We start from the raw sequence: 18,076 nt of genomic DNA, 5'->3' as shown, positions 1-18,076 counted from the left end.
GGATTGTAGTCTAAGGGTACCTTCAATCTTATATCAATCTGATGTGACTCTGGTCTAAGTCCACCACCTATCTCATATCCCTGTGGTGTGATTGTGGTTTAAGTCCACCTTCTACTTCATATCAGTGTGATGTGATTGTGGTCTATGTCAGTCTCCTATCTTATATCAATGTGGTGTGATTGTGGTCCAAGTCCATCTCCTATGTTATATCAATGTGGTGTGATTGTGGTCCAACTCCATCTCCTATCTTATATCAATGTGGTGTGATTGTGGTCTAAATCTACCACTTACCTTATATCAATGAGATGTGATTGTGGTCTAAGTCCACCTCCTACTTTATATCAATGTGATTGTGGTCTAAGTCCATCTCCTATCTTATATGAATGTGGTGTGATTGTGGTCTCAGTCTACCTCCTATCTTATATCAATGTGATGCAAATGTATTGTAATTCCACTTCCTATCTTATATCAATGTGATGTGATTGTGGTCTAAGTCCACCTCCTACCTATCTTATATCACTGTGGTGTGATTGTGGTCTGAGTCCACCTCTTATCGTATGTTCTAAGTTCACCTTCTATCTTATATGAATGTGATGTGATTGTGGTCTTTGCCCACCTACTATCTTATATCAATGTGATGTGATTGTGGTCTGAGTCCACCTCCTATCTTATGGACTAAGTTCACCTTCTATCTTATATGAATGTGATGTGGTTGTGGTCTATGCCCACCTACTATCTTATATCAATGTGATGTGATTGTGGTCTAAGTCCACCTCCTATCTTATATCAAAGTGATGTAACTGTGGTCTAAGTCCACCTTTTACCTTATACCAATGTGATGTGTTTGTGATTTAAGTCTACCTCTTATCTCATACCACTGTGGTGTGATTGTGGTTCAAGTCCACCTCCTATCCTATATCAATGTGATGTGACTGTGGTTTAAGTCCACCTCCTATCTCATACCACTGTGGTGTGATTGTGGTCTAAATCCACCTCCTATCCTATATCAATGTGATGTGATTGGGGTCTATGCCATCTACTATCTCATACCACTGTGGTGTGATTGTGGTCTAAGTCCACCTCCTATCTTATATCAATGTGATGTAACTGTGGTCTAAGTCCACCTTTTATCTTATATCAATGTGCTGTGAGTGTGATTTAAGTCCATCTCCTATCTCATACCACTGTGGTGTGATTGTGGTCTAAGTTCACCTCCTATCGTATATCAATGTGAAGTGATTGTGGTTTAAGTCCACCTCCTATCTCATACCACTGTGGTGTGATTGTGGTCTAAGTCCACCTCCTATCCTATATCAATGTGAAGTGATTGTGGTTTAAGTCCACCTCCTATCTCATACCACTGTGGTGTGATTGTGGTCTAAGTCCACCTCCTATCCTATATCAATGTGATGTGATTGTGGTTCAAGTCCACCTCCTATCTTATACCACTGTGGTGTGATTGTGGTCTAAGTCCACCTCCTATCCTATATCAATGTGATGTGAGTGTGGTCTATGCCCACCTACTATCTTGTATCAATGTGATGTGATTGTGGTCTAAGTCCACCTTTTATATCAATGTGATGTGATTGTGATTTAAGTCCACCTCCTATCTCATACCACCGTGGTGTGATTGTGGTCTAAGTCCACCTCCTATCTTATATCAATGTGATGCAATTGTGGTTTAAGTCCACCTCTTATCTTATATCAATGTGATGTGATTGTGGTTTAAGTCCGCCTCCTATCTCATACCACTGTGGTGTGATTGTGGTCTAAGTCCACCTCCTATCCTATATCAATGTGATGTGATTGTAGTTTAAGCACACCTCCTATCTCATACCACTGTGGTGTGATTGTGGTCTAAGTCCACCTTTTATCTTATATCAATGTGATGTGATTGTGATTTAAGTCCACCTCCTATCTCATACCACTGTGGTGTGATTGTGGTCTAAGTCCACCTCCTATCCTATATCAATGTGATGTGATTGTGGCCTATGCCCACCTACTATCTTATATCAAGGTGATGTGATTGTGGTCTAAGTCCACCTCCTATCTTATATCAGTGTGATGTAACTGTGGTCTAAGTCCACCTTTTATCTTATATCAATGTGATGTGTTTGTGATTTAAGTCTACCTCCTATCTCATACCACTGTGGTGTGATTGTGGTCTAAGTCCACCTCCTATTCTATATCAATGTGATGTGATTGTGGTTTAAGTCCACCTCCTGTCTCATACCACTGTGGTGTGATTGTGGTCTAAGCCCACCTCCTATCCTATCTCCATGTGATGTGATTGTGGTTTAAGTCCACCTCCTCTCTTATACCACTGTGGTGTGATTGTGGTCTAAGTCCACCTCCTATCCTATATCCATGTGATGTGATTGGGGTCTATGCCCACCTCCTATCTTATATCAATGTGATATAATTGTGGTTTAAGTCCACCTTTTATCTTATATCAATGTGATGTGATTGTGATTTAAGTCCACCTCCTATCTCATACCGCTGTGGTGTGATTGTGGTCTAAGTCCACCTCCTATCTTATCTCAATGTGAAGTGATTGTGGTTTAAGTCCACCTCCTATCTCATACCACTGTGGTATGATTGTGGTCTAAGCCCACCTCCTATCCTATATTAATGTGATGTGATTGTGGTTTAAGTCCACCTCCTCTCTTATACCACTGTGGTTTGATTGTGGTCTAAGCCCACCTCCTATCCTATATTAATGTGATGTGATTGTGGTTTAAGTCCACCTCCTCTCTTATACCACTGTGGTTTGATTGTTGTCTAACTCCACCTGCTATCTTATATCAATGTGATGTGATTGTGGTTTAAGTCCACCTCCTGTCTCATACCACTGTGGTGTGATTGTGGTCTAAGTCCACCTCCTATATCAATGTGATGTGATTGGGGTCTATGCCCACCTACTATCTTATATCAATGTGATGTGATTGTGGTCTAAGTCCACCTCCTATCTTATATCAATGTGATATAACTGTGGTCTAAGTCCACCTTTTATCTTATATCAATGTGATGTGATTGTGATTTAAGTCCACCTCCTATCTCACACCACTCTGGTGTGATTGTGGTCTAAGTCCACCTCCTATCTTATCTCAATGTGAAGTGATTGTGGTTTAAGTCCACCTCCTATCTTATACCACTGTGGTGTGATTGTGGTTTAAGTCCACCACTTATCTTATATCAATGTGGTGTGATTATGGTCTACGTCCACCTGCTATCTTATATCAATGTGATGTGATTGTGATTTAGCACTGTGGAGTGAATGGCCTATACACACTTCCAACCTCAACACACACAGGTGGAATTGTGATCTAAGTGCACCCCCTACCTTGACCATGCTGTGGAGAGTGTGGAGACTCTGCATACCCCCCACCTTATCACACATGGGTGGGATTGTGATCTAAATCCTACCTTATCAGACTGGGCCTCCAGGGACTTCAGGTTGTTGGTGACATTTTTCAGCTCTTCTTCTAGATCAACACATTTACTGTTCGTCAGCGGGACAGGTCCGCCAGGTGGATGCGAGAACGAGGAGGTAGGAAAAAGGAGGAGGTCGAAAAGAGGTGGGGTGAAGGGAGGTAACTCGAAAGGTAACAATGAAATAATGAGGGGTTAGAGGAAGGAAGGAAGGAACAACAGAAGTGAGTGAAATGGAGGAAGACAAGGATAGGGGAATGATAAGGAAAAAACACAGGTTGATGATGGATAGAGTGGATGGGTTGATAAGGAAATAAAATGAAAGAGAAGAGCAAAGTTGTCAGAAAACAAGAGAGACACAGAAAAAACAGTAGCCTTTTCCTAATACATTTAGGTCCATAAGTCTAGAAGCTCATCTGCTGGGAAGTCGCCGGTTCAGCCATCTTGTGATATAACCAGTGCTTATTTTGTAAAAGATGAAGTGCCGATCACCAAACATGAATGCTAGTGGGCCCCACCTGCAAGCACTGGCTCAAATTAAGCATTGGCTATACCCACTGTATTAAACAGCACCTGTCATGCACAGCCCTTTGATTACATCTCACAGGATGCTGTACTTGGTCCTTCGCTTTCACTGGTAGAGACCTGGAACCACCCTTACCGAACCCCAGGTTCCGTGTGCAAGAACCCAGCAGGTTCTATGTTCCAGCCCTAGGCTCCACATGAACCACACTCCCACCGACAGGGCCCATGATGGACACAAACAAGGCACACATTCTCCCATTTCTGTTTCTACAGCACCTTCTCATTGGCTGGTGTAACAGTGCCTGGGGTAGATTAGTGCAAGGGCCCTTAAACAGCTAGTGAACAGTCTGCCAGGCTACTCGCCTGCAGAGACAGCAGCCTCCCTGGTGGACCTGTATTTATAAGGCTGAGCACTGTCTACAAGACTCTGCTGTTTATGGCGTTGGGAATCCTGGCTGATTGTCAAGGTCATGTGCTTCTATTTCTTGATTAATTAACACAACAGACTCTCCCCTCTCAAGGGCTGGCAGTGCCCGGCAGACCTGTGATGGTGTTTATATGTCTCAGGCTGCAGAGAGAGCTGGTGATCACTGCATGGCAGTGCCATGGATGTGCAGAGTTTGTTGCAGCTTGGTAAGGGTGCCAATGTCCGCGCCCTGCCATGTGTTTACTACTATTGGTAAATGCAAGGAGACAATGTGTAATGTGGCAGCAAGGAGTTGTCACATTACAAACCTGCAGGAATGTAAAGCTTTGCACTGATACAAATAATGGTAACACTATGAGCGTGTTTACGACCTTTTCTACCCATAGATTTTGCCTTTACATTCCTGGATGTGCTTCTAAGACCTCTGATTATTGGCAGAATAGTTCTCTTCTGTTGGCTACAGGATCACATACCCCACCCAGCCTGCAGCCACCGCTCGCCAGGGGCCCTCTCATGAGACTGACGTGGATGGGAACATTGTGCATCGTCTACCAGCACAGGCCACGGGGACGGTGCAGCGAACGATGGGGTGCTGAGGGACAGAGGAGAATGCACCCCACATCTCTTCCTGTAAACAAACCCTCTGTCTCCAGGAGCACAGTGCTTATTTCACAGAGTGAAAGTAGCTTTAGGGCAGAGAGAGAGGAGGGCTTTGAGAGACAGTGAGTGACAGCAGAAGGGAGGCTTGCTCTTCACACAGGAAGTGAGGCAAACAGAAAACAGGAAGTGGCTGTGACTGAAGAGAGAGGGAGGAAGAAGATGGTGCCAGTGCCACTCCCAAGTACCTCTTCCTCTGATGCAATCAGTGACTTCAGGCTCTGGTCCATGGTTCGAAGCTCTTCCTCTAGTTGTCTGACCCGGCTGGGAGGTGTAAGGAGATGGGTTGGTCAGAAGAGCATCAGCGACATGGGACAAGGCAAACATTCAAACTACACATAGCATCATCGTAGAAGGCGCCATACCCCGCCCATCATCAGACTCCCCATGGACATCTTCTCATGGTCACACCAACTTCTCACATCAGACCAGCCACATTCATGTGTTACAACTGCAGAGGGACCTGTGGTACCCACAACATTGTGCTCATTCAGGTCAGCGCCATTCTTGCATCCACACACTGGAGGTACAACTCTGCAGTAGGGTCCACATGGCCGTCCAACGCACACCTCTGCAGCTATCTTATACCAAGCTACGCTTGTACTCTGTCCAACTCTAACAAGTGAAGTTTACGCAGGGGAGATTCCCTACCGGTGCATTCCTGGAGGGGCTTCCTAATATGCAGAAAGGCTTGTCGCCAATGCGCATTTCATCACGATACAGGAGTGTGGATCTCTCGGGAGGCTGCCTACGTTTCAAGCGGGAACCTGAGGAGGGACCCCTGGTCCCACCTGGTAGGTTCCATGATGCAGACTTGGGTCAAACAGCCTGGATCAGCACCTGGCAGTTACTGCTGACTCCTCAGGGCTTCTCACAATGGACAGGTCCATTTCACTGAGGAGGACAAGGCCTCCTGTGGTGAGGTTTGAAAAGTGTGATTTACGCCGCCGGACGGTCCCATTGCTGAAGCATGAGATCTTTGCACAGCCTTGTTGGTGGGACCAATGCTTGTTTTAGGCCATCGTGCACACACAAGCAGGCGTAGCAAACATCATGGGATGGTTTTCTTAAAGCATAAGGCAAACCACTCCGCGATACCCCCAGTCCGTGGGCAGACTTGTGCGGCGTCCATCTGGGAATCTGTCTTATGCTTGTTGAGAACCCCTCAGGAGGCCACTCTGCCTGCATGCGCATGCATCGTTGGACTCATCTTCCTTAAAACAAAAAAAACATTCTAACAAAGCGGCAGTGCTTGGGCATTTTTTGTCTTTTGCTTTAACAAAACTCATGTCAAGATGGCTGCTGCGCATGCGCAAAAGTGCAGCTGCCAACTTTGAACAATTTTTTTAATACTTTTTTTAATACCTATTCTAATTTCCTATTTAAAGATGGTGGGTGGCCATTTTGGCATGGTAAATCATATGCAGGGCAAATATAGGGCAGGCGAGCGGCACGGTAGCAGAATGCCCTCACAAGAAAGTGTTGATAATAATATACTTGGGGAGAGGGAGCCAGAGGAAGGCGGTGCACTCCCATCCAGTGCTGATGGAAAAACAAAAAAAGAGCAGTGGAGCGATATAACCCGTCCAATCAAAAAAGATGTAAAGAAGAAATGCCCTGAGGCATTACAAAACTATAGGAGTAAGGCACCAAGAACTGATATAGACAAGAAAGCCATCCAATCATTATGAAGGGGCGGACCCAATGCCCTCTTTATTTATTGTATTGCAGACAACAGGTCCTCAACAGCAGACAGCTAAAGCTCTTTGTAAGCCAGGCCTACAAAGAACTTGGCTTTTATCAAACAAGTCCTGGAGGGACAGTTAAGAGTGTGTAAGTAAAATACCCCCTCCACCCACCAATCGCTGCCCGGTGTGGGTGGGGCCCACGCTTACCTCTCAGCCACCTCTGCCCTCTCCTCCGAGCGCTCCAGCTCCCCCTCCAGGATCACCAGCTTTCGAGCCACCTGCGAAGTTCAGAGGAAAGTGAAGTATTAGACTAAAGGTTTGTCTCTGAGCCCCTCCCCTTCACAGGCACTGAGACTAAGGTACTGACCCATCTCTGAGCCCCTCCCCTTCACAGGCACTGAGACTGAGGTACTGACCCATCTCTGAGCCCCTCCCCTTCACAGGCACTGAGACTGAGTTACTGACCCATCTCTGAGCCCCTAACCTTCACAGGCACTGAGACTAAGGTACTGACCCATCTCTGAGCCCCTACCCTTCACAGGCACTAGGACTGAGGTACTGACCCATCTCTGAGCCCCTCCCCTTCACAGGCAATGGGGACTGAAGCAGTGACCCTTCTCTGAGACCCCACTCTTCACAGGCACTGAGACTGAGGCAATGACTCATCTCTGAGCCTCTCCCCTTCACAGGCACTGAGACTGAGGTACTGACCCATCTCTGAGCCCCTCCCCTTCACAGCCACTGAGACTGAGGTACTGACCCTTCTCTGAGACCCCACCCTTCACAGGCACTGAGACTGAGGCAATGACCCATCTCTGAGCCCCTCCCCTTCACATGCACTGAGACTGAGGCAATGACCCATCTCTGAGCCCCTAGTCTTCGTAAGTAACCCAACACTCCTCACATCACGGACCTATCCCCATTCCATTAGAGACTCAGGGAGATGAGAGACCCGCTAGTATTTCCACCAGGGACTTAGGGTTATCAAGTGACCAATCCTGGTCCAATTTCAGACTCAAAACTACAAGTAGCCCTCTCTTGTCTCATCACAGTCTCAGAACAGTGAGTCACCCACCTTTGTCCTATCAGACCAAGAACAACAAGTAACCCACCCTTGTCCCATCACAGACTCAGGGCAACGAGTAACCAGCTCTTGTCTCATCACAGACTCAGAACGACAAGTAACCACTCGTGTTCTATCACAGACCTAGAACAACAAGTAACCCACTGTCGTGTCATCAGAGACTCAGAAAGACAAGTAACCCACCCTTGGCCCATCACAGACTCAGGACAATGAGTAACCCGCTCTCGTCTCATCACAAACTCAGGACACTGAGTAACCCGCTCTCGTCTCTTCACGACCTCAGAAAGATGAATAACCCACTTCTTGCTCATCACAGAATCAGAACAGTCAGGCACCCACCTCCTCATATTTCCGATCGGCCTCTTCTGCTATGTGTTTGGCTTCTTTCAACTGCATCTCCTGGATCTCCATCTTCTCCTCGTCCTTGGTGGCTCTGTTTTCAATGACCTTCATACCCCTGAAGAAGAAGGAACACGACTGGTCAGGAGCCAACATCAGAGTGCGGAGAGACGAGTACCCCGCATGTCTCAGGACATCACATAATCCCTGAATGAATCCCACCACCGGTGGGACCAGTCATGACACACTAGGGTGGATTGATGCAAGCGGGCAAAGATGCAGGAATCCTCTTGTCACCAAGTACTTTCCTTGATGAAGAGAGCTTGGGGTCATTATCAGCAGTGGGAGCATTGACAGCTCACTAAAGCACAGAGGAAGCATCATGTCTATATTCACAGCCCTGGAGGAGCCTGTTCAGCGTGGTGGTGCCCGACCTATCTTGGTGTGGAGGGTGCATGCTGGCCCATGCAGTTCCTCTCACCTGTCCAGAGGGAGCTGGGTGGTGTGGTGTGTGTGAAGGATGGGGTGGTGTGTGTGTCCCACAGTTGCCCTCCTTTGTCGATATATTTCACGAGATCTTCCATGGCCCTCCCTGACGGTTGAGGAAGGTGGCCCAAGCCCTCAATGGTCTACTGTGACCTCTCCTGCTCAGGGAAGCTTCTTTCCACCTTCCCCTGTGTGGTTAGTTGTGTCCTCACAACATCAGCTGTGAGGACACAACTAACCACACAGGGGAAGGTGGAAAGAAGCTTCCCTGAGCAGGAGAGGTCACAGTAGACCATTGAGGGCTTGGACCACCTTCCTCAACCGTCAGGGAGGGCCATGGAAGATCTCGTGAAATATATCGACAAAGGAGGGCAACTGTGGGACAAAGCACCAGTCTGACATATCTATCATGACCCTACCAATTCTGAATGATCTTACCTGTGCCTGCCAGCGTGCGGAGCTTGTCAATTTTTATGAACAAATTAATAAGATGGAAATCCTTCTGAAAGGGTGAAAATGTTGAATCTTTAAAAGCAGTCAGCACCGACATAACACTTTCAGGCTAAGGGTCTAAGTTAGGGTTTGCAGAGGAGTCACTCTGTCACAACGCTGATGGATATCCCACCCACAGAAATATAAATCCCATAGGACATAATGCAATTTATATTTCGGCGGACACCATACTGACGGAGTAACTTGTCCGTCAAACTCTAAATCAGGCCCAGAGTTTGGAACAATGGTGCAGCACCAGTCAGAGGCCATCCGTAGAAGCCGGGACAGTCAACAAGGAGAGCCTGTGCGTGTCCCTCAGTCGTGAATAAACCTGACCCTTGCCAGACACTGACTGAGTCATATCACTTGGCATGAACTCTCAACATTTCCCTATAAACCAGCCCATCACTGCTTCCCACTTCACTAGATCCCTCTCTGCAGCTCTAGGACTGCTGTAGGGCTCCAGGATCCACCGCTCAGTGGTGTCTGGTCCCTTTCACATAGGCCTTGTAATGTCAAAGAAGAACCAGGCTATGATAAAGTCATGTGGTGCCCTCAGGTGTCTATTGTGGTCTGAAGGATGGGAGACTGGCCAACATCAAGTCCTGGGACATAGTCAAAAGGAGAAAAGAGAACAAGCACTGGCAAAGCCTACAGAATGACACAGACACCACAATGAAAAAGGTGTCTGTGTCATTCTGTAGGCACCGAGTGTGCCCGCCTACAAAATGACAAGGCCATTGCATCACTAGTGAGACCACTGTGGCTCGTGCATCTAGGAGTGTTATCCACACCCCTCTCACTGGGGTCCTGTACCCATGAGTGTTATCCCACACTCCTCTCACTGAGGATCCTGCTCCCATGAGTGTTATCCCACACCTCTCTTACAGAGGGGCCTGCATCTATGAAGGTTGTCTACACATCTCTCACTGAGGGTCCTGCACCCATGAGTGTTATCCCACACCCCTCTCACTGAGTATCCATGAGTGTTATCCCACACTCCTCTCACTGAGGGTCCTGCATCCATGAAGGTTGTCTACACATCTCTCACTGAAGGTCCTGCACCCATGAGTGTTACCCCAGACCCCTCTCACTGTGGCTCTAGTATCCATGAGTGTTACACCCACACGCCTCTCACTGTGGTTCCAGCATCCATGAGTGTTACCCCACACTCCTCTCACTGAGGGTCCTGCACCCATGAGTGTTACCCGACACTCCTCTCACTGAGTATCCATGAGTGTTACCCCACACTGCTCTCACTGTGGTTCCAGTATCCATGAGTGTTACCCCTCTCACTGAGTGTCCATCAGTGTTACCCCACACATCTCTCACTGAGGGTCCTGAAACCATGAGTGTTACCCCACGCCCCTCTCACTGGGGTCCTGTACCCATGAGTGTTACCACACAACCATCTCACTGTGGCTCCAGCACCCATGAGTGTTACCCCTCTCACAGTATCCATGAGTGTTACCCCACACCCCTTTCACTGAGTATCCATGAGTGTTACCCCACACCCCCCTCACTGTGGCTCCAGCATCCATGAGTGTTACCCCACACCCCTTTCACTGTGGCTCCAGTGTCCATGAGTGTTACCCCACACCCCTCTCTCTCACTGAGGATCCATGAGGGTTACCCTACACCCCTCTCACAGTATCCATGAGTGTTACCCCTCACCCCTCTCACTGTGGCTCCAGCATCCATGAGTGTTACCCCTCACCCCTCTCACTCACTGAGGGTCCATGAGTGTTAGTCTACACCCCTCTCACAGTATCCTTGAGTGTTACCCCACACCCCTTTCACTGTGGCTCCTGCAACCATGAGTGTTACCCCAGACCCCTCTCACTGTGGCTCTAGTATCCATGAGTGTTACCCTACACCCCCCTCACTGTGGCTCTAGTATCCATGAGTTTTACCCCCACACGCCTCTCACTGTGGTTCCAGCATCCATTAGTGTTACCCCACACTCCTCTCACTGAGGGTCCTGCACCCATGAGTGTTACCCGACACTCCTCTCACTGAGTATCCATGAGTGTTACCCCACACTGCTCTCACTGTGGTTCCAGTATCTATGAGTGTTACCCCTCTCACTGAGTATCCATCAGTGTTACCCCACACATCTCTCACTGAGGGTCCTGAAACCATGAGTGTTAACCCACGCCCCTCTCACTGGGGTCCTGTACCCATGAGTGTTACCACACAACCCTCTCACTGTGGCTCCAGCACCCATGAGTGTTACCCCTCACCCCTCTCACAGTATCCATGAGTGTTACCCCACACGCCTTTCACTTTGGCTCCAGTGTCCATGAGTGTTACCCCACACCCCTCTCTCTCACTGAGGATCCATGAGGGTTACCCTACACCCCTCTCACAGTATCCATGAGTGTTACCCCTCACCCCTCTCACTGTGGCCCCAGCATCCATGAGTGTTACCCCACACCCCTCTCACTCACTGAGGGTCCATGAGTGTTAGCCTACACCCCTCTCACAGTATCCATGAGTGTTACCCCACACCCCCCTCACTGAGGCTCCTGCATCCATGAGTGTTATCCCAAACCCCTCTCACTGAGTATCCATGAGTGTTACCCCACACCCCTCTCACTGTGGCTGCTGCATCCATAAGTGTTATCTCACACCCCTCTCACTGAGGGTCCTGCATCTATGAAGGTTGTCTACACATCTCTCACTGAGGGTCCTGCACCCATGAGTGTTATCCCACACCCCTCTCACTGAGTATCCATGAGTGTTATCCCACACTCCTCTCATTGAGGGTCATGCATCCATGAAGGTTGTCTACACATCTCTCACTGAGGGTCCTGCACCCATGAGTGTTACCCCCACACCCCTTTCACTGTGGCTCCTGCAACCATGAGTATTACCCCAGACCCCTCTCACTGTGGCTCTAGTATCCATGAGTGTTACCCCACACCCCCCTCACTGTGGCTCTAGTATCCATGAGTGTTACCCCCACACGCCTCTCACTGTGGTTCCAGCATCCATTAGTGTTACCCCACACTCCTCTCACTGAGGGTCCTGCACCCATGAGTGTTACCCGACACCCCTCTCACTGTGGCTCTAGTACCCATGAGTGTTACCCCACACTCCTCTCACTGAGTATCCATGAGTGTTACCCCACACTGCTCTCACTGTGGTTCCAGTATCCATGAGTGTTACCCCTCTCACTGAGTATCCATCAGTGTTACCCCATACATCTCTCACTGAGGGTCCTGTACCCATGAGTGTTACCCCACACCCCTCTCACTGTGGCTCCAGCATCCATGAATGTTACCCCACACCCCTCTCACTGAGAATCCATGAATGTTACCCCACACCCCTCTCACTGAGAATCCATGAGTGTTACCCCACACCCCTCTAACTGAGTATCCATGAGTGTTACCCCACACCCCTCTCACTCAGGCTCCTGTATCCATGAGTGTTACCCCAAACCCCTCTCACTGAGGGTCCTGCACCCATGAGTGTTATCCCACACCCCTCTCACTGAGGGTCCTGCACCCATGAGTGTTACCCCACACCCCTCTCACTGTGGCTCTAGTACCCATGAGTGTTACCCCACACCCCTCTCACTGAGGGTCCATGAGTGTTACCCCACACCCCTCTCACTGTGGCTCCAGCATCCATGAAGGTTACCCCACACCCCTCTCACTGAGAATCCATGAATGTTACCCCACACCCCTCTCACTGAGAATCCATGAGTGTTACCCCACACTCCTCTAACTGAGTATCCATGAGTGTTACCCCACACCCCTCTCACTCAGGCTCCTGTATCCATGAGTGTTACCCCAAACCCCTCTCACTGAGGGTCCTGCACCCATGAGTGTTATCCCACACCCCTCTCACTGAGGGTCCTGCACCCATGAGTGTTACCCCACACCCCTCTCACTGTGGCTCTAGTACCCATGAGTGTTACCCCACACCCCTCTCACTGAGTGTCCATGAGTGTTACCCCACACCCCTCTCACTGAGGGTCCCTCAGGATGGGGGTCCCGGGGGTCTCGCGCCTCACCTCTCGCTCTCGTCCGCAGCCTTCTCCGCTTCTTCTAACTTCAGGAGGGCAGTGGCCAGGCGCTCCTGGGCTCGGTCCAGCTCCTCTTCCACCAGCTGGATGCGGCGGTTGAGCGACGCTACATCTGACTCGGCCTGCAGGGGGAGAGAGAGAGCACTCAGTGACCTAACATCACCTTCAGGGGCAGTGAGTGTCAGGTGTGGACACCCTCAGCTACAAACGGGCACCGGTGCCAGACAGCCTCCCCACCTGGTGCCCCCTCCAGGGACAGTGGTCAGAAGTGACCGGCCTGCGCCCTAACTATGCAGAGGGGCAGCGCCCGGACCAGTGGCCCTATTATCAAGTAGGGGGGCGAGATGGGAATAAAGAGGTCACATCTGACTGAAGGTAAAGTGCACAACACAGACGATGCAGCGTCACATTCCTCAAGAAACATGCAGCTAAGTGTGGGTGGAAATGTTGGCAAATAACTTTCAGGTTGCAGAAAGCACGAGCCAAAAGGATGTAACTCAATACCACGCAGAAACCTCACTCATTCGGCGTGGGTCTCACACACTAAAGGCCTAGACTGGTCATTCCATCTCACACCTGAAATGCATCACAGATTCTGAAATGTGTGCTTTGGTCTGCAGCATCCCCTGCACCTCCAGATCTCTGTATCCCTTGAGCAGAGGACGGGGGCTACACTCAGGAGAGCATCACAGTGCGCCCAAGGTCACACGGTGCAACAGCGCATCTCTCCACGTCTGAATCTAATAGTTTCCACTCATTGCAAGCATGTATTTCCTTCTCAAACCTGCCCCAGCAGCTGCTAATGCTTTAAGAGTTAACAACCTCCCACCCCATCCTCATCCTTTTTCATGGGGGCTGCCTGGCTTCCCAGAAGTATTGCATTTTTAAAGGAATTCTCTCAGCTGGAACGCATCGCCTTCAAAGCAGGGCTGTTTACTGGCCTCGCTGCAGGCCCAGGGAATGTGCAGGCCGAGACAGGAAAGGCCTCTTTGGACAATGTGGTCGAGGCCCAGGAATCTGCTCACGGCAGACAGATGACACACTGGGCCCAGGCAGTGAGGCCAGAGCCGGCAGCTAGCGCCTCCTGCGGAGGCGCATGGAGGCCCCACACCGAGGCTTTACAGACACCAGAGGCGCGTGTGGTTCACCGCTGAGTGCGCCTCGTACTGAAGGCAAATAGTTTCCAGAGTTTGGAATGGGCACCACTTCAAGATGGCCGACTCCTTTACTGACACTATTGTGTGCAGATGTGGGGAACACTGGGCCAAGCCAGTCTCTCCTCCTCATACTTAACAGTGTGCAGGTGTAGAGCACACTGGGTCAAACCAGCCTCTCCTCATGCATAGCACTGTGCAGAGGTAGAGCACACTGGGTCAAACCAGCCTATCCTAGTGCATAACTGTAAGGAAATGCCTCCTTGGCATGGTTGCCCCCTGACTTTTTGCCTTTGCTGATGCTATGTTTACAATTGAAAGTGTGCTGAGGCCTGCTAACCAGGCCCCAGCACCAGTGTTCTTTCCCTAACCTGTACTTTTGTATCCACAATTGGCAGACCCTGGCATCCAGATAAGTCCCTTGTAACTGGTACTTCTAGTACCAAGGGCCCTGATGCTCAGGAAGGTCTCTAAGGGCTGCAGCATGTCTTATGCCACCCTGGAGACCTCTCACTCAGCACAGACACACTGCTTACCAGCTTGTGTGTGCTAGTGAGGACAAAACGAGTAAGTCGACATGGCACTCCCCTCAGGGTGCCATGCCAGCCTCTCACTGCCTATGCAGTATAGGTAAGACACCCCTCTAGCAGGCCTTACAGCCCTAAGGCAGGGTGCACTATACCATAGGTGAGGGTACCAGTGCATGAGCATGGTACCCCTACAGTGTCTAAACAAAACCTTAGACATTGTAAGTGCAGGGTAGCCATAAGAGTATATGGTCTGGGAGTCTGTCAAACACGAACTCCACAGCACCATAATGGCTACACTGAAAACTGGGAAGTTTGGTATCAAACTTCTCAGCACAATAAATGCACACTGATGCCAGTGTACATTTTATTGTAAAATACACCACAGAGGGCACCTTAGAGGTGCCCCCTGAAACTTAACCGACTGTCTGTGTAGGCTGACTAGTTCCAGCAGCCTGCCACACCAGAGACATGTTGCTGGCCCCATGGGGAGAGTGCCTTTGTCACTCTGAGGCCAGTAACAAAGCCTGCACTGGGTGGAGATGCTAACACCTCCCCCAGGCAGGAGCTGTGACACCTGGCGGTGAGCCTCAAAGGCTCACCCCTTTGTCACAGCCCAGCAGGGCACTCCAGCTTAGTGGAGTTGCCCGCCCCCTCCGGCCACGGCCCCCACTTTTGGCGGCAAGGCTGGAGGGAACAAAGAAAGCAACAAGGAGGAGTCACTGGCCAGTCAGGACAGCCCCTAAGGTGTCCTGAGCTGAAGTGACTCTAACTTTTAGAAATCCTCCATCTTGCAGATGGAGGATTCCCCCAATAGGGTTAGGATTGTGACCCCCTCCCCTTGGGAGGAGGCACAAAGAGGGTGTACCCACCCTCAGGGCTAGTAGCCATTGGCTACTAACCCCCCAGACCTAAACACGCCCTTAAATTTAGTATTTAAGGGCTACCCTGAACCCTAGAAAATTAGATTCCTGCAACTACAAGAAGAAGGACTGCCTAGCTGAAAACCCCTGCAGCGGAAGACCAGAAGACGACAACTGCCTTGGCTCCAGAAACTCACCGGCCTGTCTCCTGCCTTCCAACTCCAAGAAAAGCTGCAACTTTGTTTCCAGCAGCTTTAAAGAATCCTGCAAGCTCCCCGCAAGAAGCGTGAGACTTGCAACACTGCACCCGGCGACCCCGACTCGGCTGGTGGCGATCCAACACCTCAGGAGGGACCCCAGGACTACTCTGATACTGTGAGTACCAAAACCTGTCCCCCCTGAGCCCCCACAGCGCCGCCTGCAGAGGGAATCCCGAGGCTTCCCCTGACCGCGACTCTTTGAACCTAAAGTCCCGACGCCTGGGAGAGACCCTGCACCCGCAGCCCCCAGGACCTGAAGGACCGGACTTTCACTGGAGAAGTGACCCCCAGGAGTCCCTCTCCCTTGCCCAAGTGGAGGTTTCCCCGAGGAATCCCCCCCTTGCCGGCCTGCAGCGCTGAAGAGATCCCGAGATCTCTCATAGACTAACATTGAAAACCCGACGCTTGTTTCTACACTGCACCCGGCCGCCCCCGCGCTGCTGAGGGTGAAATTTCTGTGTGGACTTGTGTCCCCCCCGGTGCCCTACAAAACCCCCCTGGTCTGCCCTCCGAAGACGCGGGTACTTACCTGCAAACAGACCGGAACCGGGGCACCCCCTTCTCTCCATTCTAGCCTATGTGTTTTGGGCACCACTTTGAACTCTGCACCTGACCGGCCCTGAGCTGCTGGTGTGGTGACTTTGGGGTTGCTCTGAACCCCCAACGGTGGGCTACCTTGGACCAAGAACTAAGCCCTGTAAGTGTCTTACTTACCTGGTTAACCTAACAAATACTTACCTCCCCTAGGAACTGTGAAAATTGCACTGTGTCCACTTTTAAAACAGCTATTTGTGAATAACTTGAAAAGTATACATGCAATTTTGATGATTTGAAGTTCCCAAAGTACTTACCTGCAATACCTTTCGAATGAGATATTACATGTAGAATTTGAACCTGTGGTTCTTAAAATAAACTAAGAAAAGATATTTTTCTATATAAAAACCTATTGGCTGGATTTGTCTCTGAGTGTGTGTACCTCATTTATTGTCTATGTGTATGTACAACAAATGCTTAACACTACTCCTTGGATAAGCCTACTGCTCGACCACACTACCACAAAATAGAGCATTAGTATTATCTCTTTTTGCCACTATCTTACCTCTAAGGGGAACCCTTGGACTCTGTGCATGCTATTCCTTACTTTGAAATAGCACATACAGAGCCAACTTCCTACATTGGTGGATCAGCGGTGGGGTACAAGACTTTGCATTTGCTGGACTACTCAGCCAATACCTGATCACACGACAAATTCCAAAATTGTCATTAGAAATTGATTTTGCAATTTGAAAAGTTTTCCAAATTCTTAAAAGTCCTGCTAGGGCCTTGTGTGTTAAGTCCCTGTTTAGCATTGTCTTTTTAGAGTTTAAAAGTTTGTTAAAAGTTTGAATTAGATTCTAGAAACAGTTTTAGATTCTTAAAAAGTATTCCAACTTTTAGAAGCAAAATGTCTAGCACAGATGTGACTGTGGTGGAACTCGACACCACACCTTACCTCCATCTTAAGATGAGGGAGCTAAGGTCACTCTGTAAAATAAAGAAAATAACAATGGGCCCCAAACCTACCAAAATACAGCTCCAGGAGCTTTTGGCAGAGTTTGAAAAGGCCAACCCCTCTGAGGGTGGCAACTCAGAGGAAGAGGATAGTGACTTGGAGGACAATTCCCCCCTACCAGTCCTATCTAGGGAGAACAGGGTCCCTCAAACCCCGACTCCAAAAATAATAGTCAGAGATGCTGGTTCCCTCACAGGAGAGACCAACACCTCTGAAATCACTGAGGATAGCCCCAGTGAAGAGGACATCCAGTTAGCCAGGATGGCCAAAAGATTGGCTTTGGAAAGACAGATCCTAGCCATAGAAAGGGAAAGACAAGAGATGGGCCTAGGACCCATCAATGGTGGCAGCAACATAAATAGGGTCAGAGATTCTCCTGACATGTTGAAAATCCCTAAAGGGATTGTAACTAAATATGAAGATGGTGATGACATCACCAAATGGTTCACAGCTTTTGAGAGGGCTTGTGTAACCAGAAAAGTGAACAGATCTCACTGGGGTGCTCTCCTTTGGGAAATGTTCACAGGAAAGTGTAGGGATAGACTCCTCACACTCTC

General features: G+C 49.3%; 1 protein-coding gene across 8 annotated transcripts in view; it reads right to left on the bottom strand.

Annotated features, from left to right (window-relative positions):
• Positions 1-18,076, bottom strand: part of TPM2 (tropomyosin 2) — a 147,094-nt gene that overhangs the window by 20,471 nt on the left and 108,547 nt on the right. For 4 of the 8 annotated variants that reach the window (XM_069205716.1, XM_069205717.1, XM_069205720.1 and 1 more), the window contains 4 exons: positions 13,152-13,285; positions 8,153-8,270; positions 6,937-7,007; positions 5,230-5,305 (listed from right to left, as the gene is read on the bottom strand). In XM_069205716.1, coding sequence (XP_069061817.1) covers positions 5,230-5,305; positions 6,937-7,007; positions 8,153-8,270; positions 13,152-13,285 — 399 coding nt within the window. Of the gene's footprint in view, positions 1-3,426; positions 3,503-5,229; positions 5,306-6,936; positions 7,008-8,152; positions 8,271-13,151; positions 13,286-18,076 lie in introns of all 8 variants that reach the window. The other 4 variants (XM_069205719.1, XM_069205718.1, XM_069205723.1 and 1 more) reach the window with 1 other exon arrangement.

The sequence above is a fragment of the Pleurodeles waltl genome, chromosome 1_2 (assembly GCF_031143425.1).
Source record: "Pleurodeles waltl isolate 20211129_DDA chromosome 1_2, aPleWal1.hap1.20221129, whole genome shotgun sequence".
In the NCBI taxonomy this organism is placed as follows: domain Eukaryota; kingdom Metazoa; phylum Chordata; class Amphibia; order Caudata; family Salamandridae; genus Pleurodeles; species Pleurodeles waltl.
Note: the sequence above shows the minus strand (reverse complement) of the source record. Positions and strands in the feature narration are given on the sequence as shown.